The 21,088-nt window shown below is 42.8% G+C and overlaps 1 protein-coding gene across 1 annotated transcript in view; it reads right to left on the reverse strand.

Moving 5' to 3' along the window:
• Positions 1-21,088, reverse strand: part of DSCAM (DS cell adhesion molecule) — a 628,177-nt gene that overhangs the window by 135,482 nt on the left and 471,607 nt on the right. The window contains exons 13-14 of the mRNA XM_090031636.1: positions 19,783-19,911; positions 7,651-7,818 (exon numbers count right to left, since the gene is read on the reverse strand). Of these exons, the coding sequence (XP_089887762.1) occupies positions 7,651-7,818; positions 19,783-19,911 (297 nt within the window). The remainder of the gene's footprint in view (positions 1-7,650; positions 7,819-19,782; positions 19,912-21,088) is intronic.

Raw genomic sequence — 21,088 nt, forward strand, 5'->3', positions numbered from 1 at the left:
TGCCCAGTACCTCCACTGCCCAGTCTCTCTGCAAAGAGGTAAACAATGTGATAAATAAATTCATTTTTGAAATGGGTTGCTATCCAGTTTACAGAAGTTGTAAAGAGATGCCTCAAGTCAAATGAGCGGTGTCTCAATTATAAAAAAAAATGAGTAGTGTCTCAATTATAAAAAAAAGTTGCAAACTACTAGGCTAGGAGGATGGTGACATAGTGGAGTTGGCAGGGAGAAAGAAAGAGTAAGACTGTGTAGAAAGGACCTGGGGAATGATGTAACAGAACATGGTAGAATGAAACTATTGGTGTCATTTTCAAGAGTGTACATTCACCACAACTTACTTAATTATTAGGAATTGATGACCGTGTTATTCATGGATACCAGATTATAAATTCATACTGTTGTCTTCAGAGGTGTTAATTTGGGATCCACAGACAGTTTTGGCAAAATCACCATCCAAAAAATCTAATGCTATGTTAACCTCTTATATGCAGACAACATAAACCTAAGCTTTGGATAAATATTTGAATCATGGAGCTGACTGTCCTCCAATTTATTTTTGCTATAAGTAAAAATAATAAAATATGTATCTTTAGGGCCTTCCATATTAGGATCCTAAGTGATTTATTGATATAAGGAATTTATGCTTCATAATACTCTTGTGATCTCATTGTCAGGTATCCTGGTTTTCTCTGTTAAAAAAAACCCCTAAATTCTGATTAAAAAATTTCCAAAGTGTTTTTCCACAGTTCCCCCTCTGCCTCTCTCCCTCTGCTTTGTAGTGCTCAGCAATCCTGATATGCCAGAGTCCTGCCATTGCCTGTCACTCCAAAGCCACAACCCCCTCAGCCCTGCTGTTGCCCCTTCCAAACTGCAGCCCCTGCCTGCTCCCCATTCACAGCAGCAGCTCCCCCCCTGCACCAGGATACAGGTCCAGCTGCAGCTGTCCCTCCTGTTGCTATGTGGCTCTGACCAGTGCCAGCTCCTGCTATTCTGCTCCCCGTACCTGTTGATAGCAATAAGGGGCATTTGTACATGCCATGAGATTTCCCATTTATGCCACTGCAACTGCTTTTTTGTTTGCACAAGCAGGATTTCCCACTGCTTTAAAAGTCTTTTCGGTGTGTTAAACTAAAGCTACTCACATGTTTTTATTTAGCACCACTGCTGCTTACTGTGCCATATCTATGGATTTGTGGCATTCAAACAGTGACTCAAAGACTTGCAATTACTTTCTTTTGCCATCAGGTGGTGCTGTGCTATTTCTGTAGTTCAGGCCTTTGTCCAGTAGGTGCTGCTGTGATTTTATTTTATGGTTTGTTCGTTTTTCTGCCTATCCCTCCCTCCTTCCCTTCCTCTATCCCCCTGATCCACAGATGACCACAGGTAGGCATCCAGGGCAGGCACAGCAGGAGCAACCCAGTACTCTGACTTGATATACTACCCCCTGGTAGTTTTGCCTCTACCTCCACCACCTGTAGTGTATGTGTTCCCCCTTCACCATGTCTGTGTAACCCCCCCAGCCGTGTACCCCTCACCCATGATCCCCACCCACTGAGCCCACCAGTGTTCATAATTGCTGAGCACAGTGGTGGCATCACCAGAATGGTAAGTTTGCAACTTTGTTTGGAATGTGGTACCCCAAGAATTCAATATTTCAAACCTTTCTATTTCTTATAATTGACACTCCCATTCCAGAACCATGACAAATAGTCCAGGTGGATGCTGCCCGCCTGCCCCCCAGGATATGCAGCATCCCTGGTGATATATAGGTAATATCAGAAATGTCCCACTGACCTTGTGCGGGGTGTGGGGGGAAGGGAGACGGTTGGGTGGAAAGAGGGTGTTTTTTGGACTGTGGTCCAAAACCCCCTCCTCTTCTTCTCCACCCCCCCCCCCAAAAAACTTTTGCAGTCAGAAATTGCTGAGGACCAATAAGGAAATAACATGAATAAGGAAGAAGCAAGTTATTTAGTGTACTGTGTCATGTCCTATAGAAAATAGTGTACAGCTTTATAGATAGTTGTGGTGGAGTACCTTTAGGGGTGCTCACCACTTGAGGGCTTTCACAGGCTCTGAAGGGAGCCTGCTTTGGTGGAAGCAGCGGGGGGAAACCTCCCCCAGGAACTATTCTAAGGGGGGAAGGTGTGTGGCTGAGCACCTCTGGTGTCTGCCACTTTAAGAGCCTAAAGAGGCAACAAGCAGGTGCGGCTCTGCTCTGATAAGCCATTTTAAGATTCAGGCCAGCAGAGCTGGAGGCATTATTCTGCTGCCTGGCACCGAGGAAACAACACCTCTCAGTGGAGCTGCTGCTCTGGGAACACCAGGAGGTAAGGGCAAGAATTGAACGGGGATGGTTAGAAGGCTCTTGCTCCTCGGAATGACTTAAAACTGTTCTGTGTCAGGGATGGATGGCCTGGAGGGGCTGTACATAGCGGAACAGCACCCCCAGAAATGTCAGGGCAGTTACCACCCCCCTGGTGGAAGGTGAGTAGGGGCACCTAAACCCCAGCCCCCACCTTCGGGTGGGTCATTTAACATCGGAGGCAGTTGGGGTCAGGCACGGCTGTGGCTACCTGAGCCTGTGTGGGGTGCAAGACTCTGGAGAGTGGTGAGTGGGGCCACCTGCACCCATGTGGGTTGCAAGACCCCGAGGAGTGAGTGCTGGGCCAGAGTGTCACCTGAGCCTGAGGGGGGTTTGTTTGACTCTAGGCCCCAGTGTATGTGCCTCAGTGGAGGTGTAGAGCAGGCTACAGTGGGGCACCTAATGGCCTGCACCAGAGTGGGAGTTGGGAGGCCTGGGGAGCCTAGCAAAGGGCATGGAGCCTAGTGAAGAGACGAGGCACCCAGAGGCTAGGAGCCCCAAGTGTGGGGGGTGGGGGCACAAGGACCCCTGTGTGAGTGAGGAGCATGGAGCTCAATGAGAGAGGCTGGAGTTAGGAGCCAGGATATGGTTACAGCATGTGAATGTTGAAAGGGGTGAGTAGTGAAGCCCTGTGAACAGGGGGCCTGAGATGAGGCCCTGTGAGGAAAGGGCACATAATGGGCCCTGGTGAGCAGGGGACTCAAGGGTAGGCCCTGCTAACATGGGGGCTGGGTTAGGTCCAGGTAAGCCTTCGGGCGCCTGAGGCCACAGGTAGGCTGGAGGCCAATTGGGTAGGGCAGTTGAGGAAGTGCTGCAAGTAAACAATGGGGCAAGTCAGGAGCCTATAATTCAGAGCAGCTGGGTGAGTGACCCAGTGAGGGACTACAGGCTGAGTCACTCCAGTGTTCTGGTAACTGCCTAGTGCTCACTTGAATGAGGGTCATGGGAGAGGCCCAAGAGGCTGTGCACTTGCTGTCCGGGGAGTGCAGGGAAACAAGCCCCAGGGCCCTCTGGGTGAGGGAAGGGTGAGTGTGGCCCCAGGAAAAGGAGGGGCGGTATGAGAATGGCCCCGCAAAGGGGCAGTATGAGAGAGACTGTGTGAGAGAGGCCTCAGTGAGAGGGAGGCGGTATAAGTGTGGCCCATAATAGGGTGGAAAGTGAGAGGGAGGCCTAACACTGGGATGAGCTGAGCCCGACCTCAGGCCAGAGCAGAGCTCAGCTGTTAGGAACATTTGCAAGACTTGGGATGCAGTATAGGGGTGGTTGAAGTTGCATACATACACCCAGGAGAATAGGGCGTACAAAGGGAAGCCTCCCACCTAATTAAGATCTTAATTTTTGAATAACAAGGTGTGGCAGGTAAGAAGGGCGGATGGCGTGCCCACAGGCAGGTGGGAGACTAGCACTGTGGCTAGTCAGGGAGTGCCCACTTTGTCACAATGGTGTACAGTGGATAGATAAACAGATATTGTATGGAATTATAGGAAATAGTGTATAGTTACTATACAAATAGTGTATAATAATATCATAATGTAATAGTGTTTTAAACAATACTATATAGGTGCTAGGGAGGAAAATCCTGACCGTCTCCCTTTCCCCCCAAATTTTCCTATTTTTCTTTCTTTTTTTTTTTTTAAGTTTTGTTGGTTAAGTTTTAAGTTTAAGGTTTTTGTTTTTAAGGTTTTTTTAAGTGTTATTGAAAATCCCGGCTTTTTTTCCTACTATTTTTCTATTCTCCTTTTTTTTAAAGATTTTTTTTAAAGATTTTTTTAAAGTTTTGTTTTAAGTTTTTTTTGGCAGGTTCATGTTTTGGAGAGTCCCAAATAAGTTTAGCTTTGGCTAAATCCCACCCAGAAACCTGGGACAATTATATTAAACAGGGGTTTCCTGAATGAACAAACTTCTCCCTTGCAAGCAATGCCCAGGCTCTTCAAATTAAGCTTGTCTCTACTGATTGGACAGCTCAGGAGCCTTGAGTCAGATGATCAGGTCTCGGAGGGCTGGCACTACCACCATTTGTTTTGTCCCAACCCACGTAGCCCAGGTTGCCTGCCCACACACCCCTGTCTGCCCCTACCAGCCTCGCCAACTCTCCCCACAAGCCTGCCCCCCAGTCCTGGCAGTGTCATCTGCACCCCTCTGTCCTGCCCCTACACACCCTGCTGGCTCCCCTCACATGCCACCAAGTCAAAAACAGGACCCACATACACTAGATTCCCTAGAAGACTTTAAAAATAAATAGCAACAACAACGCCTTTTTCCTTCCTGGCAAACACTGATGGAATTGAGCTCTTCTAGTCTATTTTTCAAACAAGGAGCCAACAGCCCTGAAATCAGCTCCAGATTATTGAAAGCAGAAAGCACCTTGCTTGACTTTCCTTTTGCTTCAGCACCTTTTTCGGTTTATTTCTAATAAATAATGCTGACAGCCTGGGGTCACATTGGTGCATGATATATAATCTGCACCTTTGCCAATGGTGGAGTTTGGGTTTTTAAATTTTTAATGTTGTTTTTCTCCAGCTTTCATTTTTACCTATTTCCTTAGGTTTCTTTCTCATATGAAGTATCCTGTGCTATTTTCACCATCCTGAAATAGAAGCAATGAACTAAATATGAACAATTACATATTGTGTGACAGATGAAACTAAAACCTGGTGACAAATACTGTATGCCTCACCTCGATCTGGCCTTTCCATCTTTGACTGTTCCCTGAATATATCAGTGACTTTTGACTGCACTTTCACATAACTGACCTTTCACTTTTACTGGACAGCTTTTTAATGGAAGCAACAAAAGGGCTAATTATCCTCAAATTAGGTCACAAACCACTGAATAAAACATGACTTCTAGGTTGCACCTTGCTAATGGGGAAGTTAGTCTCTAATATAAGGTCAGTCACTGATGCTATGCTAACATCTTCATTTTCAGGCAAAAGAAAGGCAGAAGTAAGAAACCCACAAAATATGTGTGTATCTGTGTAGCCACAGAGAGGTGAGGGAAATTGTTTGTGTAAGACAGAAACCCATCCAGTTTTTTTTTTATTGTTTTTATTTGAGGGACTTTTATTTTAGAGGGGCTGGTGAAGTAAACTGGGGAGGTAAGATTCTGCAAGCTGTGATGATGGATACCCATATCTCTATATATTTCAAAGTTCATTTTACAAAGAGAAAAGAAATCTGTATTCAAAATCCATCTTAAAATTGAACAAACTATTTATCCTTTCCTGATCTGTAGCAAAGAATCTTGGCATCTACTCAAATAGTGAAGATTCATGTAATGCAGAGTTCTCTTAATTCTCTTTCCTCCTTCTACTGATGATGTTTTGTGGGCAGATTATATATGCTGAACAAAAGCATAGGGGGGGCAAGAGTGGGAATGAATGCAGCTCATGCTGTCTCTGGTTTTCTGTGGTTTATATTGCAAGCCCTTGTGTTCTCATTCTTACTCTGAGGTCCTTCAGAACGGAGAGCCTGATTTCACAGCAAGGGCTAAATTTTCACTGGAGTGATTTAGCCTGTTATTAAAATTAATAGAAATTACACAACTCTATGTCTGTGCACTGGGCTGAAAAAAGTACCACCAAGTGTTTAAGGTCCAAACCATCAAGAAGCTTTAGAATGATGTGGAACCCTATTTATCATGCTTCAGCCCCCAGTTATTTCCATTATGTTTTCTTCTCAAAATGCACATTGCCAAGGAAAAAGAAATTAATACAAGAACCCATTTAACTTGTTAACGTTGGGAATTAACAGGTTAAAACTCTAATCATTCCAGCATACTTTTCAGACCAGAACTGACAGATCCATGCATGGCCAAGGCTTTTCAAGGGAATCCAAGAAATACAGATGACTGGTTCCCACTGAATTTTAGTAGGAGAGGGAACAGAGAGGGTGTGGAGCATCCCTCAGCTCCTTTGAAAACTTGATTGTTATTTATTTAATAAACAGTTGTGATTGTTATTCATTTAATTGCCATATGTATCTTGGGGAAGGATTCTGTTGACACTCAGCATTCTTAAACTAGTGAATTGTCCCCTTCAGTGCCGCTGGTTTCGCTCTCCCACAGGCCCTGCTCGTTGGGGCAGTAGAGCACTGCCATGATGACAGAGATGGAGTTGGGGGGGAGGTGAGGCCAGCAGTGCTGACCTCATCCCCCCGCTCCATCCCCTCTGTCCCCTCCATCCCCCCGTCATTGCAGTTTCACTAACCAATCAGAGTGCTCCAAGATCATTACGAACAGACAGACAGACTAAGGTCTTTATTGTATAAGAATTCAGGAACAAAATGATACTGTGTTGACTTCATAAATGGAGAGCCACCAGACTAAAAGAAAATAATAACATATGATCTTTTCAGTCCATTTTAAGTTGAAGAAATCATTGCCAATGGTAACAAGAAGCTTCAAAAGGGTTATCCCAGGCATTAGGGGAAAGGGTTGGTAGTCTTCTTGCCGGCTCATTTGCTGATAAAAACTCGGCAATGAAGAGTTTCTTTTGACTACATAAATCTTGCAGTAGCTAATGACACTTGGAGTTGAAGATCACAGGAATATTAAATGTAAGGAAACAATCTATATAAAGATAGCAGACTAACTTTAATGGAAATTGAGAAGTTACACAGAGGGAAGAAGAGCCAAACAAAGACATTAATCACATAGGTCAGCATTTTCAAAATTGGGCACTGTTATCTGTGTTTAGACATTTAAGTAAATTGTCCTGACTTTCTGAAATGCTGAGCCATCATTACAAATGAGATATGTATTTGGATGATTAAAAATTGATTGAAATTCAGGGTTTTAGGTAGCCAAGGTTGAAAATTGAGGGCATAGCATCTTCTCTGCCATTGAACAGCTTTAATTTCAGCCTTGTAAGGTTTCAGAAGTCATGATTCTTCCCTGAAATACTTTAGCATCTCTTATGATGTGGTTTCAGTAATACATCAGGCAAAGGAACATAGAACTTGAAGGTGCCTTCTGGGCCATTGAGTTTAGTTCCTTGCATTCTCAGGCAATCATTAACCCAAGAAAACCCCAAATCATTACTTTAAAACCTCACCCACATAAGACACAGTATCCAAAATACCAGGAAGATCATATCAGATGCCATGGGTGAAAGCAGAGGAGATGAGGGTGCTGCTAACAACAGGGAAGTAGTTGGTTAATATATACTCAGAAGTTCCACAGGAAAGGACTGTGCTGCACACTAGCAAGGCAGCTCAAACAAAGATTCAGAACAATGAAACAAACTTGAATTAGAATAAGACTTAGATAATAGGAAAACTAGAAGATACCTGCTTCATCTGTTGTGATAGTGAGCTCATTGCTGGCCTCACTCTTGCCAATGCGATTTTTGGCATACATGCGAATGTTGTAGGTGGAGGAAGGGTGGAGGTCAATGATAGTGGCTTGATTCAGCTGAGGAGAAACATCTTTGGTTCTCTGAACAGAATCCCAGGAGTCTAGTAACAGAGGAGGATATAAACAAAAACAAATTCCCTTTCATTTTATCAATTCAAATGATTTACTAAGTTAATATTGTAAGTGAGGACATAACATTTTCAGCATCAACTTGGAGACAATATTGCTTCAATTGGAAGTCATATGTCTTCATGAGATTTCTTCTGGCTGATCATAATGTGGCATTGATAACCTTTCAAAAGATTTTTTCTCACCTTGAGAATTGTGAGCAGGTCCACAGGGATTGTCACTATTGTGTCTTTTTATAATTAAATGAGAGCTGAAGGGGACTGTAATTTGGGGTCATGTTTGGAAAAACACATGCGACTTTGTGCCTTAAGAAATTCCTTTCAGTCTTCTTCTGAAAGAAGGTTGGTTATTGCAACAAAAAGCCTTGAAAGGAAGTTGATAAATATGGGCGGTTTTTTTGTTTTTTTTTTTTTTAGAAATACAAAGGCTAGCTAAAAGATGACAAATATTGTTTATTTTAAGATGGCTAATGGCTTGATTCTGCAAGTGAATGGGGTGAGGCCAATGGGGCTATGCTTAATAAAGCATGAGCTTAATTCTTTAGGTTAATTGAGATCGGCATGGACATCACTTTCCAGGACTTAGCGCTTCTCCATTGAGACATGTTTTTAGGTTACTGGTGAAGTCAAATTGAACACTAGGCAGCTGTGGATCATAAGTTTTGCATATGCATTTGCCAGAGAAGGACAATATTTTGATCAAATCAATACCTAAAGAAATGAGGGGTTACTCATATTTGGCATAAATTAGTCAATACATTTCCTTGACATGCAGTATTAAAGCAGACAGAATTTGGCTATACATATTAACCACTGTTCTTCAGCATAACACCAAATCAGTTCAAATAAAATAATGGAACTGATCTGACTAAATCATCTTGACATCTCCTGCGTGTTGTCATCTGTCATTTCTCTCTTTCTGTATCCTATATTCATCCCTTAACCTCTGTAACACCCTCTAGGGACTTAGTCCGGGGGCTCTACAGTAGGGTTGTACAGTAAGGGTCACTGTAGACAGCATCATGAAAAAATCATCAGAAAAAATAGTAAATTAAAAAACAGGAAAGTATATTAAGAGTGAAAATAATGTGTGGACACTGTGAGTCTTTATGTGAAGACTGTTAGACATGTACGTTGTTTACGTACAAAAATTAATGATGTTTAGAACTTTTCTGGTGGATGAAAAATGTCATTATTTTGTCTATTTGCATTCAATAACTCCCCTTCAGACATTCAGGTGTCCACCAATCCCTGAGTGGATGCTAATGAACTGCACCTAAATTCAATGACCTTTTATAAAGACACTTTCAACTGTTGCCTTGGCAGCAATCCCCCTAGAAGATCTTAGGGGTTTATTTGCACATTTGTACAATAAAATTTGGGGACTTTTACAATTTTATTTTATGGAAATTTTTAATGTGCCCTTGGTCATATACTGACAGTATCCCTATATGTCTTAGCAGAAATTTAGCATCTGAATTAATGAATGCCATCTTCGTGCATGCAGTAGGGTTGGAGTATTGTTAGGGGACATTGTGCCCTACAGCTCTTCTAACACCTCTCCCAACTATAAAATTGGATCAGTAAAAGATATTACCAAAAACATGAAAAAACAGACAAAACAAAACAAAACTAAAAACTCCTTGCTTCTCACTCCCCAAAGACACCTTGGGGATCACCATTAAAAAACCAAGCCAATGACTTCTTTAGTCCAGTAGCCTATGTCTGAAACGTCTCAATGTCAAATGCTTCACAGAAAATAATGAAGCCACAAGAACGTACCAAAATGGAAACAGCTCACCACTAGGCAAATATAAAAAAATTTAATTCAAAAAAGCATCCAGATTCTTTAGTAGGTACACAGCTAGGAGAGCTTACTACTCTGCCACCCTGCTGGCAAAGCCTGGCACTGGCAGCTGGGAGCAATTTTCAAGGTGAGAAGGAATTATCCACTAAACTATATGATGGTAAAGTTACACATTACACTTAGACTATAGTAAATCCATGGGCAACTGCTGCCGCCTTAGGGGGGGCATATGCCCCCCCATAACCAGTCTCACTGTCTTGGGGGGGGACCCACAGCCAATCTCACTGCCCAGAGGGAGTTCCCCCACAGCTAATCACTGCAGCTGGTCACTGCGTGTGCTTCCAGGAATGTCTGTGGCCACTTCTGGGAACGGCTACACCGATTGGCTGGTGCTTGCAGGGGGGGCACCTGTGCTTCCTCCCTCCCCCCACTGCCCATTGCCTAAGCAGTGAGTGCAGCTTATTAGCACTCTCAGCGGGTGTGTGTGCACCCCCTATGCATCGCCACTAACTAAATCTGTGTAATATTCAGTGGTGTTAAAGTTAGAACATGTTGTGAGCAGCCACATGTTAAGGACCAATACTGTTTCTTGCCTGCACAGCTCTGATTTGCCCTTAGATGGTTGGCCAGCAGGGGTGTAACTAGGAGCCAGAACACCTGGGTTCTATCCTTCCTCAGGGGAGGGGAGGGAGGGAGTTGGAGAGATGCATCCTGGGATGATGGAGAACTGCAAATTTTTTGTTTTATTTCCATGGAACAGACTGAAGTTCCCCAAACATGAGCTAGGTATCACAGCCCAGAGTTCACCCTTTCCTGATGTGGTATAATTTTGGCACTCTCGGGGCACTTAACCAAGTTAATGAGATTTAACTTGTGGATGCTTACCTTCTAAGTGCCCTGTGAATGGTCTAAGTATAACATGTAACCTCACCCTTAGTTTGGTTGAGCTTAGGCAAAGGTTCAGGGAGCTGTAACCAGAATAATTATTAGCTTTGGTGGAGTTGGTTTTCTGTGATAGTGCTTAGATGCTTTGACTAAAACCTGTGTCCCAGTGTTAAGCATTGCACATACATACAATAAGACAGCCTCTACTCCAGTGATAAGGTCAACATTTCTGCAAGGAAAAGATGTAAGTTGGGCTGGAGAATGGCTTAAATTTTCTTGGAGAGGGATGATAGTTTCATTGGTTTGAACATATTACAGATATCAAAAAATTGTTCAAGGTTTTTTGTTATTTTGGTTTGCTTTTTAAATATTTTCTTGACTAAAGAAAAAGATGGGAAACTAGAATCTTTTACACTTCTAAACAGTTTCTTCCCAGATTGACAGAGTATAGCTAAAGTGCAGTTAATTAAGTATTGTTATTTTTGGAGTGTTTTTAATATATATTTCTGGAGCTATAGAGAAGAGTGAAACTAAGCCACATATGAGGGAAAAATGTTCAATTTCTCGCCATTGCTCTTGCAAAATAGCAAGTATTGATTTAAATTCTGCTGGCAAACTGTAAAAATAAAATGCTTGTTGCCTTGTAGGTGGTAAAGTAATCATCTGATAGGCTACTGAAATTGGCTTAAAGATCTTTTGTTTTTCTGCTATTATCAAAAAGTGATTTTAAAAAAGGTAGTTCTCAGTGAGCATGTCTACACGAGATTCTTTGAGCAGAGTAGACTATAATTCTACAACGCATTAGTGCACCAGGAAAACCCATGCTAATGCACTAAAGTGCAACAGAATTAATCAGCTGTGCATTAGCAGTACCAAAAAAGCTTGCGCCAGTGTTAATGCACAGTAGTGTTGATTATGATGCATTAAGGTAGTACCTGTAAGAAAGGTATTAAACTTAATGTTCCATAATTATGGCACATTAATGAACATGTAAACATACCCAGTGCTATATAAAATATACATTAACCAAGTGTTTTATGAATATCAAGTGACTGCAAACACTGAATACATTTTGAATTGTATTTCATTCCTGGTTTGGGATAAAAGAGTGAATAATGCTTCTGGCTACTATATTGCAATCTCTACTTTTTGTGTGTGATGACATCTAGTGACACAATTTAAAACTGCACCTAGTTGTGACAGACTGCTAAAGCTGCATGGTCCCCTTGAAGTTGTCTTTCTTGTGTTGCTGGCAAAAGACTTAACTCTGTAAATCCATACGCAGGGGAGTTGTGCTTAACTGAGCTGAGTAGAATGAAGGTTAAACATTAGGCATAGTCCTTACTGGGCATGTCTACACATGCATTAACATGTCTACACATGCCCTAAGTACAGTACATTAAGTTTAGTACCTATAATATCAGATACTAATGGAATGAGCAGTAACTGGCATTACTGCGCAGTAGCACTGGCATATGCCTTTTTAGTAACTCTAATACACAGCAGACTAATTCTACTGCTTATTAGTGCAATAGCACGGCTTTTGCAGTGACATGCTAATGCTCAATAGAATTAGTCTACTGCGCATTTAGCATCTCATGTAGACATGCCCACAAAGTGGAAAAATGCTGTGAAACTTCCTCCCTTCCTTTGAAAAATTCAGCATCAAAATTGGTTGCATGTGGGAGAAAACAGGAACAGATCTGGGATCAACCATGATGAGGCACCTACTTACATGTTCCACTCTTTGCTCTCTCTGTATAGCTAGCCTGGAGGAATTTGGTATCCACAGAGCAGTTATTTCAAGGCAGGGTCTGATTAAAGATGGTAGCAAAGAGAGACACTAGAACCCCAAGCCTGAAGCCCTAGTACCTGGTGCCATTTGATAAAATTAGAACCTCAAATTGCATTTAGAATAGTTTCTAGTCTTCTTAGATATGAAGTAAAGCCTGAAAATAAAACCAAGTATGACAAAAATATCTGCCTGAGTCTGCAGAAAGCCTGAAATAATAGCTGTGAGGAAGATTAACTACACCATTCATCTTGAATGGCTGTTAAGTTTAAAAAAGGTCCTGTTCTGAAAGGCCCTGAAGACTTATAGGGAGTCTATACACATGCAGAGAGGCTGCTCTGACACGCTGTAATTACAGGCATCGGAGCAGACTTGATTAATTGAGCCTGCTAGAGCATGGTAATTTCTGTGCTCCAGTAGGCTCCAGCTTCACATGTATCATCATCCCCTTGCTGAAACATGGTGGTGGGGGCTCTTTAACTACAGCACATTCAACGAGCTTTAGTTAACATGCCCCTGTGACTATTTTTCAGGATGGGGATGCTGATCCATGAGATGTTCTAGGTGCTGTAATTAGAGTGGTTTTCAGAGCTACTCTAATTAAAGTGCCCTACTTCATACCCAACACACACTCTCCCGGAGCACATGTATAAACGCCCTGTGAGTTGTAGAAGTGGCATTCTTTCAGTCCAGGCAGTAACATCCCAGGTGCTGAGATGAATACCCTGAGATGCGCTACCACTCTTGGTAGAAGGAAGTGAACCCCATAATGCTCCTCCTGCCCCACTGACACTTTAATTGAAACTAAGGGCCATAGTACATCTCTCTGGTGCTATGATGAACTCCACGCCATGGTGTTCCTTGAGCTGTATATTGCTTTTAGCTAGCTGCATCTGTTTTGCCTTATGCTTCCCACTCTTGCTCCTCATGTTTTACCTTGCATCACTTGGCACCTGCATGGTTCAGGATCCACATATTATGGTGTGAGTAACAAGGGTTAAAAGCAGTACACTGAACTATAATCAGGCAATGCTTTTTAAAAAGGATTACTGAACACTGCAGGGTTCTCTATTTACAGAATGCTTCTTGACCACCTCTCAGTGTGCCCCTCATGCTCACCTTCTTTTGCTATCATTCATTTATAGGCCTTTGATGAGTTATATTCTCAACAAACTCAGGAAAACTTAATTTTCCTACTTTCTGTGACTTGCCATGTTTGGCCAGGTATGCACAATTTTTTAAAAGTGTGAAGTAGAAATGCTTCTTACTTGGATAATACATAGATATTTTCCTGGGAACAGTGGATTGGTTTGAGAAGTGGGTGATGTGGTCAGGATGTTTGTCAAAAGTTTGTATTTTTTTTTTAACAGAAGGTATTTCTAGGCTGATGCACATTTTAAGGCTTGCAAACAGGACACTGAAGTAAAATAAACTCCAAAAATACATATGGTGATACTAGAAGTAAACAGTATGGTTATGAACCATGGTTGTGGGAACAGAGTCCTAAGCAATTAGATTCCATTCCACCTATTAGGCACGTAAGTGGACTCATGCAATTAAGTACAACCCTACTGCATCCTGTTCAAGTCCCAAAAAACATAGCTAATACAAAAGGTTTCACAGATTCATAGTTTCATAGTAGTTTGGGGTCAGAAGGGACCTGAACAGATCATCTAGTCTGACCCCCCACCACTGGCAGGAGCACATGCTGGGATCACATGACCCCAGACAGGTGTTCATTCAACCTCTTTCTGAATTTACCCAAGGTAGGAGTGAGGACCACTTCCCTAGGAAGTTGGTTCCAGATCCTAGCCACCCTAACAGTGAAATATTGCCTCCTAATCTCTAACCTGAACCTATTCTCCAGCAGCTTCTGGCCATTGTTCCTCATCACCCCAGGGGCTGCTGGGGGGAATAGGGCCCTTCCTATTTTTTGCTGATCTCCCCTAATGAGTTTGTAGGCAGCCACCAAATCCCCCCTTAGCGTCCACTTGCTGAGGCTGAACAGGTTCAGGTCCCTCAGCCTTTCCTCACAGGGCCTGCCCTGTTGCCCTCCAACCAAGCAGGTGGCCCTCCTCTGAATCCTCTCAAGGCTGGCCACATCCTTCTTAAAGTGAAGTGCCCAGAACTGGATGCAGTACTCCAATTGTGGCCTGACCCGTAGAGGGGGAGCATCACTTCTCTGGACCAGCTTGAGATTCATCTTTAGATGCACAACAAGGTGCAGTTGGCTTTGCTGGCTGCGGTCTGGCATTGGCGGCTCATGTTCATCCTGGAGTCAATAATGACTCCAAGATCCCTTTCTGCCTCTGTGCTCACAAGGGGGGAGCTCCCCAGCCTGTAGGTATGCTGTGGATTCCTTCTCCCCAGGTGCAGCACCCTGAATTTATCTACATTGAACCCCATCCTGTTATCATCTGCCCACTTCTATAGTCTGTCTAAATATAATTGCAGCCTCTCTCTCCCTTCAAGCATGCCTACCTCTCCCCACATCTTAGTGTCATTGGCAAACTTGGAAAATGTGTTTTCCGCCCCCTCGTCCAAGTTGCCAATGAAGATGTTGAACAGTGTAGGCCCCAGGACCAAGCCCTGGGGGACCCCACTACTCACATCCTGCCAGGTCAAGTACGACCCGGCAGTGGGTAAGGTAACTAGTAGGGTGAACGTGCTGGACTTTAGGAAAGCTGGTTTCAGTGAACTCAGGCAATTAGTGAAGGACGCACTACAGAGTAGTAGTTTTGAAATGATGGGAGCCCAAGAAGGGTGGCTGTGCCTTAAGGAAACTATCCTTCAAGCACAAAGCGAGACGATCCCCGTGAGAGGTAAAAGAGGGAAAGGGGCCAGGAGGCTTCCCTGGCTGACCAGAGAAATCCAGGGCAGACTAAGGGCCAAAAGGGGAGCACATAAAAAGTGGAAACAGGGAGAGATCACCAAAGAGGAATATACCTCTTCTGCTCGTGCTTGTAGGGAGGCAGTTAGACAGGCCAAAGCTACCATGGAGCTGAGGATGGCAACCCAAGTAAAAGACAATAAGAAATTGTTTTTTAGATATATAGGGAGTAAAAGGAAGGCCCAGGGAGGAATAGGACCTCTGCTAAATGGGCAGAAACAATTGATGACGGACAGAGGGGACAAGGCTGAACTCCTCAACGAGTTCTTCGCCTCAGTGTTCCTAAGCGAGAGGCATGACAAGTCTTTCACTGGGAGTGTAGGGAGGCAGCAGCAAGGCACCAGACTTCCATGCGTGGACCCTGAGGTGGTGCAGGGTCACTTGGAAGAACTGGATGCCTTTAAGTCGGCAGGCCCAGATGAGCTCCATCCGCGGGTACTGAAGGCACTGGCCGACATCATTGCAGAGCCACTGGCGGGAATATTTGAACGCTCATGGCGCATGGGTCAAGTCCCGGAGGACTGGAAAAGGGCCAATGTGGTTCCCATTTTCAAGAAGGGGAGGAAGGAGGACCCGGGCAACTACAGGCCAGTTAGTCTCACCTCCATCCTTGGCAAAGTCTTTGAAAAAATTATCAAGGCTCACATTTGTGAGAGCCCGGCAGGGCAAGTTATGCTGAGGGGAAACCAGCATGGGTTCGTGGCAGGCAGATCGTGCCTGACCAATCTAGTCTCTTTTTATGACCAGGTTACAAAACGCCTCGACGCAGGAGGAGGGGTGGATGTCGTATACTTGGACTTCAGGAAGGCCTTTGATACGGTATCCCACCCCATACTGGTGAACAAGTTAAGGGGCTGTGACTTGGATGACTGCACAGTCCGGTGGGTGGAGAATTGGCTGGAGGGTCGCACCCAGAGAGTCGTGGTGGGTGGGTCGGTTTCGACCTGGAGGGGTGTGGGCAGTGGGGTCCCGCAGGGCTCGGTCCTTGGACCGATACTCTTTAATGTCTTCATCAGCGACTTGGATGAGGGAGTGAAATGTACTCTGTCCAAATTTGCAGATGACACTAAGCTATGGGGCAAAGTGGACACGCCAGAGGGCAGGGAGCAGCTGCAAGCAGACCTGGACAGGTTAGACAAGTGGGCAGAAAACAACAGAATGCAGTTCAACAAGGAGAAATGCAAAGTGCTGCATCTATGGAGGAAAAGTGTCCAGCACACCTACAGCCTAGGAAATGACCTGCTGGGTGGCACGGAAGTGGAAAGGGACTCCAAGATGAACATGAGTCGGCAGTGTGACGAAACCATCAGAAAAGCCAATGGCACTTTATCGTGCATCAGCAGATGCATGACAAATAGGTCCAAGGAGGTGATACTTCCCCTCTATCGGGCGCTGGTCAGACCGCAGCTGGAGTACTGCGTGCAATTCTGGGCGCCGCACTTCACGAAGGATGCGGATAATCTGGAGAGGGTCCAGAGAAGGGCCACTCGTATGGTTAAGGGCCTGCAGGCCAAGCCCTACGAGGAGAGACTAGAGAAACTGGACCTTTTCAGCCTCCGCAAGAGAAGGTTGAGAGGCGACCTGGTGGCTGCCTATAAGTTCATCAGGGGGGCACAGAAGGGAATTGGTGAGTATTTATTCACCAAGGCCCCCCCGGGGGTTACAAGAAATAATGGCCACAAGCTAGAAGAGAGCAGATTTAGATTGGATATTAGGAGGAACTTCTTCACAGTTCGAGTGGCCAAGGTCTGGAATGGGCTCCCAAGGGAGGTGGTGCTCTCCCCTACCCTGGGGGTCTTCAAGCGAAGGCTAGATGTGTATCTAGCTGGGGTAATGTAGGCCCAGCACTCTTTCCTGCTTATGCAGGGGGTCGGACTCGATGATCTATTGAGGTCCCTTCCGACCCTAGCATCTATGAATCTATGAATCTATGACCCGTCCACCACCATTCTTGGGTGCACCCCATCAGCCAATTTTTGACTCATCCAACTGTGTAAGCATCAATGCCACAGTCGCTCAATTTATTAATGAGAATGGGGTGAGAGACAGTGTCAAAGGCCTTCTTAAATTCCAGAAAGACTATGTCCATGGTGACACCATCATCCAGGGATTTAGATACCTGGTCAAAAAAGGCCATCAGGTTGGTCTAGCAGGACCTGCCTATGATGGGCTGATGGGTTCTTCTCAGTGCTTTTTTTGTGATTCAGTCTTTAGGTTTAAGATAATGCATGTTAACAAAAGAAAATGCATTATTGAATTTTCAGGGATTTGAACAGGGTAGAATAGAATCATATTTAGACACCAAAGTCCACTTAGAAGTCCAAGACCAGGAATAGTTTTTGGCCCAAGGATTTCCCATGTATTCTTCTTTGAGGCAGAAGTCACAGAAAAAGAACATCAATTACCTCTTAAATATTCTTGTCATCACCCTACCAACTAGATCGTATGTCCAGCAGTAATCTGCAGTGTTATTTTTTAAGTATCTCATTTTCTTTGACCAGCATCATGCAGATTATTTTTTATTTTTGCACTTACTAGGGGATTTCAAAAGTTTGTGATCTGTTGTGTGACCTTTTGATTTTTTGAACATATTAAAACATAAATAATGACCTCTCTTCACTCCCATTTTTCCATTCTAGCTCTCTCTAGCCATTTTGTATAAACTAACCTTATGAGCTCTTTAATATTTTTGCTGTTTTTCCATATTTTTTATGATAGTTTTGGTTATGACCCAAAACTGGGCACAATAAATCAACAAAATTAACTTCAGATTGAGAACCACAGCTCTGGGCCTGATTCTGAAGACTAAATCACACATTGTTAGTTGAAATTCTTCAGGTTTTTGGAGAATTGAGCTCAAATTGCTTACTTATATAGAGATCAAAAAAGAAGTAACATCTCATATACCAGCTTTACCATCCAGTGTTTTTCTTTCTTAACTCCAGCTTTATCATTATAACATATCCTGATGGGTTTTTTTTTCAATTGGGGATGTTTCTTCTATGCTATCTTGCTAGTGGTTTATCATGTGATATTGTTGAAATCCAAATACACTATGTTGATCATTTCACTTTGCTTGTACTCTGTAATGTAATGTAGAAAGATTCTATCAGATTTACCAGAGAAATTATAATTCTGGCCTGTTTTCCATCCCCTTTACATTGCTCCTTCAGTCTAACTGAAGAAAGCAGCTGGATCTCCCTAACCATGGATTATTTCTAACTTTGTCAGCAAAATATTTGCAGTGACAATCATATATATATTTTCAAATAATATAAATGTTTGGATTGTGTCCCCAGATGCTCTTCAAGGAAACAGTGCCACAATCTCCAATACAAGGGCTAGCTTAAAATAAAGCAAAACAAAAAAGATGCAACATTTTTCTTAATGTCATTCAAATCTAGCAATAAGGTAAATATGTCATATCTATAATGTCTTCTCTAGTCCTTTCTTAGGCCATGAGTCAATGGAATATACATGCATGAGTGTGTTTCTGGACTCTTCTGAAACTTGAGCATGTTCTTAAAGATAAATTTGTGTTTTGATACTTTTCTGAATGTTTTTCTGAATTAGGAGTAATGTTTACTTTCTCCTAGTTCACCAAGTCCTCACTGTTCTTCACTACCATGTTCAGATTTGCTCCATAATCTTTATTTTTTCCCTAGCATTTTTGTTCCTGAGTCTTTTATCTGAAAGCTGTTAATGTGTTTAATGTTGTTAACAGCATAATACACAGCAACAACACATCATGTGTAAGAAAGCACATATGAAATTGCTATCATTACCTTATTCATAGCTCATGCACATTTTATCCTAAAGAGCAAATGAATTTCAGCCCCACAGGCCAGAGCTATGATATTTAAGTTCATACATTTAACAGTTTAAAATGTCACTGTAGTTCCCCTTAAGAACATATATTAACATACCTGCAGTGATTGTGACAACTGGGTCAGCTCTGCTTATGAGCTGTATGATGATAAGGCTGAATGCTAAACCTAGAAGAAAGAGATCTGTTCACCAGGTACCAAAGATACCTGTTGCTAACCTGTTCCTTTCAACATTTCAAATAGGGCGTTGCAAACTCTTCATTGTGGCTAAGCAAGCTACTGCACAGTTTTCTTTATCTATCCTAGTATCTTCCCAAGGCTGCAGTTTGGTTGGTAGGCCTATTGTCTAGGTGAAGCATCACACAATCACATGTACAATTGAAGAGAATTCCTAAAGTCCAGTACCCCAAATAAAAGGTCAGTTTTTAGAGTAACTGCCCCACAGGAAAAATGGGGGGAAAAATGGAGAAGGAAAAGGTAGTAATGACCTCATGCCAGTTACCTGTGGGTAGCTTAAAAAGGAAAAAAGAAAACACAAGACAGTAGTCCCAAAAGAAACAAAATGTCCCTAGAAAACAAAACCAACAAAATGACTGTAGAAGAAAAAGTAAACTCTGATGAAAGTTTTTTCAGGCTCTTTTGGTTCATGATTTAACATGTACGATACAAGCAAAAGGATGAAAGACTAAAAGAGTTAAGAAAAAGCAGTCATTTGTAAATTAAGTATATTTCTTACCAGACTTGTTCTTGCACTCAATATCATAGCCTGTAATTGGGCTGTTCCCATCAAATCCCATGGTCCATCTGAGGGCAATGCTGCGTGCTCTCACCTCTCGGATTTCTATTTCAGGCGGGTCTGGGGGCTCTGGGTGAACAGATGGAGTTGGCTTTAGTCCAAAGAAGGCCAGTACTGTGTATGAGTCACAGTCATGAGTATGGTTCTAACATGGTTTGTCAGCAGTAAGGTCTTGTGCCATTTCTTTCACTCGCACATTAATATTTAGACTCATTTACCCACCCCTTGATGAACATTCCATGGAGGAAGGAAAGGTCACTTTTCAGAAGTGACTGAATTTTTCTTGAATTACAAACTTATGTTAGATCCGCATAGATCAAACATGCTGCAATGCTGCTTACATAGCACTCCTTTTTAGAGTATTCATATTCATGCCAAGGGCGTTTTTTCCAAAGACTGTCACACTGCATTGGTATTTCTACATCTTGTCTCTATGTGATGGTATATACATAAAGACAGGACTTTTAGGGCTATATGTGGGATGGGGGTAGGGCATAACAGTCCAATCCTTTGCATACACATTTTTAAAAGGAAGGTTTAAAACCCAGAACCTAAGTATTATTTATACCGACTCCTTTACATAACCAAATGATTTAATACCAATAACTTAAATATTGTAATGTACTATATGTAATATAATTTATGTTCACTTCAAAGTCCTTTTATGATGCCAGAACAATATAAAGCAGCCGTAGCATAAGAGAATCTGGCTCCTGATTGCACTTGGATTTTTTGACAGGACTGGTTCAGACATGCCATGAAACCTGTAGTTACATGAAACCACAGGTTGGGAGAGAGATTTTTTGCAAGTACTAGAAATTTGTTTTGTGCCAGCTTCAAGGCAAACAAGCAAATAAGAAAGTGTTGCTCGCAAAACTAGTGGCCAGTGGCTGTATTTTGCCACTACTCTGCAGCTGAAATACCATTACCACAGCCACTGTAGAACCTGCTGCTGTCTGCCTAACTGAACCCCTCCTCTGCCAACCCATGGGAGGAGGCAACCCCAGCCCGAGGCAATAAAGACTACTAGAGTTTGGATTGCACAAATATATTACAATTTATTTTGACTGATTAAACCTGAAATATGTTGTTTTGAGATAGACAGTAGATTTAACATTTCTCCAGGAAAAAAAAAATCAAAGCAAATCATTTTTGGTGTATTTCACTCTTACTTCAAACCAATTTCTTTCTTTAAAGAAAAATAATAGTAGAACGCTCTCCTGGATATTGTCCCTACAGAATATGT

Source organism: Crocodylus siamensis, chromosome 1 (assembly GCF_052110815.1).
Source record: "Crocodylus siamensis isolate JL-2025a chromosome 1, ASM5211081v1, whole genome shotgun sequence".
Lineage (NCBI taxonomy): Eukaryota > Metazoa > Chordata > Crocodylia > Crocodylidae > Crocodylus > Crocodylus siamensis.